The sequence below is a fragment of the Arachis ipaensis genome, chromosome B06 (assembly GCF_000816755.2).
Source record: "Arachis ipaensis cultivar K30076 chromosome B06, Araip1.1, whole genome shotgun sequence".
Classification (NCBI taxonomy): domain Eukaryota; kingdom Viridiplantae; phylum Streptophyta; class Magnoliopsida; order Fabales; family Fabaceae; genus Arachis; species Arachis ipaensis.
The window spans coordinates 10,800,083-10,803,166 of NC_029790.2; the positions used below are offsets into that span (position 1 = coordinate 10,800,083).

At 33.7% G+C, this 3,084-nt stretch overlaps 1 protein-coding gene across 1 annotated transcript in view; it reads right to left on the bottom strand.

Moving 5' to 3' along the window:
* The window catches only part of LOC107646005 (paladin), a 9,586-nt gene continuing 7,509 nt past the window's right edge, over positions 1,008-3,084 (bottom strand). Inside the window, exons 15-17 of the mRNA XM_016350175.2 lie at positions 2,501-2,785; positions 2,259-2,381; positions 1,008-1,669 (exon numbers count right to left, since the gene is read on the bottom strand). Coding sequence (XP_016205661.1) covers positions 1,537-1,669; positions 2,259-2,381; positions 2,501-2,785 — 541 coding nt within the window. The 3' untranslated portion in view covers positions 1,008-1,536. The remainder of the gene's footprint in view (positions 1,670-2,258; positions 2,382-2,500; positions 2,786-3,084) is intronic.

Genomic DNA, 3,084 nt, shown 5'->3' on the forward strand with positions numbered 1-3,084 from the left:
TTTTTTAATTAATTCCTTTTTTTTTTTTTTCTCTTTTTTCTTCATTAGGATCTCAAATCTCTTGCACAACACAAACTCAGTCATAAGTTTCTTAAGATTCTCCGCAGCTTACACTACACTAAAAGTAGAGAACCGAATCCATATTCTTCCATGCACGCTGTTTTTGTCGACCATTTTATGCTGTTTTTGCGTCCTAATTTTTTTTTTTTTAAATTTTGAGGTTTGGGTCTATATTAGTTTAGAACAAATAGTACACTTTTTCCAAATCAACTATCAACCCACTAAGCCTTTTAGTTTTTACGACTTTCAATCACAAATATAATATTAAGTTGGTGTATTCGAGGATTCCAGTTTTCTCTGTTTTTTTAGCTGGCTAGAGAAAGGGTATAGCGCAGCATGTCGTGCATTCTGTTTAGTTGACAACAGATCGTTAGATTGGTCACTAGTTTATACTTTATAGAATGTGATGTCCACATTGCCTACTCACAATTTAGCTTCTATTATAAGTTCAAAATATAAAAAATTATAAAAAATAAAAAATAAAAGAAAGAACAACCAGGATTCAATAATAGCTCTAAAATCACTAGGAAGAGGAGAAAAAGAAAAAAAATGCAGCAACAGCAGTAGCAATAAAATAAAAGCAATGAAAAGAAAACATGTGAAGAAGATGAAAAAGGAGGAATGCGAAGAAGAACGAGGAGGAGGATATAAATGTTGTTAATGGAAATAGTAGTTGGAGCGTATATTCACGCCTTTGTTAATAAAACTGATTTTTGTTAAATTTAAACTAACTTAATTGGACTTGATTACCATAAAAAACTTAGATGTGTAGTAAAACTGTTGTTGGAATATTCTGATGGGTTCATTTTTAAGGATTATCTTGTCAATCAATGGTAAAAATCTACATATCACATAGTAAAGTAAAAGTTTTCAATTGAAGTACGAGAGAGAGTTACAAATATATTGAAACTTTTGATTCTTGAAAGGAAATAATTTTAAGGTTAAAAAGGCAATGAAAAAGGGAACTTCGTCCCTCCCTTTACTAAATGAAGATAACTATAGTCTCTTCAAACTCATTTATCATGAAACACTTGATTGGACCCTTACGAAACAACCAAAGAAAACCTCACGGAAATAACAATACAATACAATCTATGGACGAGAGATGTAAGTAACACTCCTTAGCAGGGTAACCTAATGTCTAATGGGTTTTCACTTTCCACAATGAACACTTTCTGTCCACCAAAATCTTCCCCTACATGCCAGACTTCTAAGCAATCAGATATTGCTCTTTTAAGCAATTTGATGATACCTTAACATACAAAGAGAAGAGAGGAACTAACTAGATGATGCTGTTCTGCTCTGCCTGAAAGAGCAGTTTGCAAACCAGTAAGTGACTACTACAATTAGAGGCGTCGTTACCAAAAATTAAGGCATTTGCGCGGCATGGGACAGAGAGATGGTGGACAAACTGTAACAGCAAATGCCAACTGTACATTAACAGAATTATGAGCATTGCTAATATACTACATTATTTTATTTGTCTATTCTTAGATTGTTACATAGATGACCAAGCTCTGGCCTAGCATCCATCCATGCAGAAAATTCCATGTCCGAAGGAGAGGTGCAATAGAGGTAGGATCTGAATGTGATAAGGAAAAAATACCGCCTGCAGATCAAGTAAGGAAAAACAACAAGCATTACAAGATATTTCTTGTGTTATATGTAATCAACATAATTTCCAACTCTAAACTGCAACGTAAATAATAAACAATAATCATGCACCGTGAATAATTTCTTTTATTTTTCCCGACTTTATCAAAATTTTATAATTATTTACTTGATTCAGTTGTTTGGTGTGTAGGTGGATGTGCGCACAAGAAAGATGTTACCACTTATGTCAATATCAATCTTAGACTCAATTCAATTTGAAAGTTTTTACCACGTAATACCATATCATATTCTATGACATGCATTATTTAAGCTGTAATAACCCTTTCAAAGACTCAACACACCATTTGATTACATATTTAGTATTTTTAAAATTTCACCATAATGATTATGAATTTAAATAATATAATATAAGACAAAGGTAGAATTATAGCAAAATAATTTTTTATAAACCATTTTGGGGACTAAACAACGTCACATTATATCAATTCTTGAATTCGGGGCTCTAGCATCCTAATAATACAGATAACCTTTGGGAGTATCAATGAAACATTTCTGCAATTGTGCAGTTGAAGGAATAATTTTACCTCAAAGCCTTGATACCCATGTCCATAAGATATGCACGTTTCTCATCATCATCGTCGGTGAACTTTTGAAATGCTTTACTGTAATGAAGAATATCATCTCGAATATGCCCTGCACCTGCACATCTATTGAATAAAAGAAAAAATGTTCAGTGCCTTAAATTAAACATCAACGGTCCTTATACTACTATATTGCCAAAAACAAATTTCCCCAATCATAAAATTATCAGGCTTTGGATGATAACCTCTCAATGACAATATCAACATCTGCTTTGCTTTGGGGGCCATATATGAGGACTCTTGTAAGGCTCAAAATGTCACGATAGTCGCCCATCCTGAGTGCTGTTTCGTCAGAAGCTCGGGATGGCAGGTTCTCTTCAGACACTGCACATATGTGGGGACCATATAATGGCTGTGGGACTGTGGATGCAAAGTTTGCCTCAGCACCAAGTCTACAACAGATGATGGCCATTGCATATGAAACTCCACCAAAACCTGTGTGTGATACAAAAAGATAACTCCCTGCAGAACTACAATCAGGAAGAGTTTAGAAGTATACTATTATATTAAATGAAAAAGTATTTTAAAATATTGATATACAAAGATTACAATTTCTAGACAGTTTGCATGTAAATGCAATTGGAAGTAAGGAGCATATTAAAGGCAATGCTGCTATTGGCTACAATGCATTTAACACACTAGAATAGGACCATATAATACTACGGATAAGCTAAAACTGACACAAGAATAGTTATAACTGGGAAACATTTTGGAGATACAGCATGGCCCCCAAATTATGGAAATCATAGGTTGGTTATGATTCTCTCGA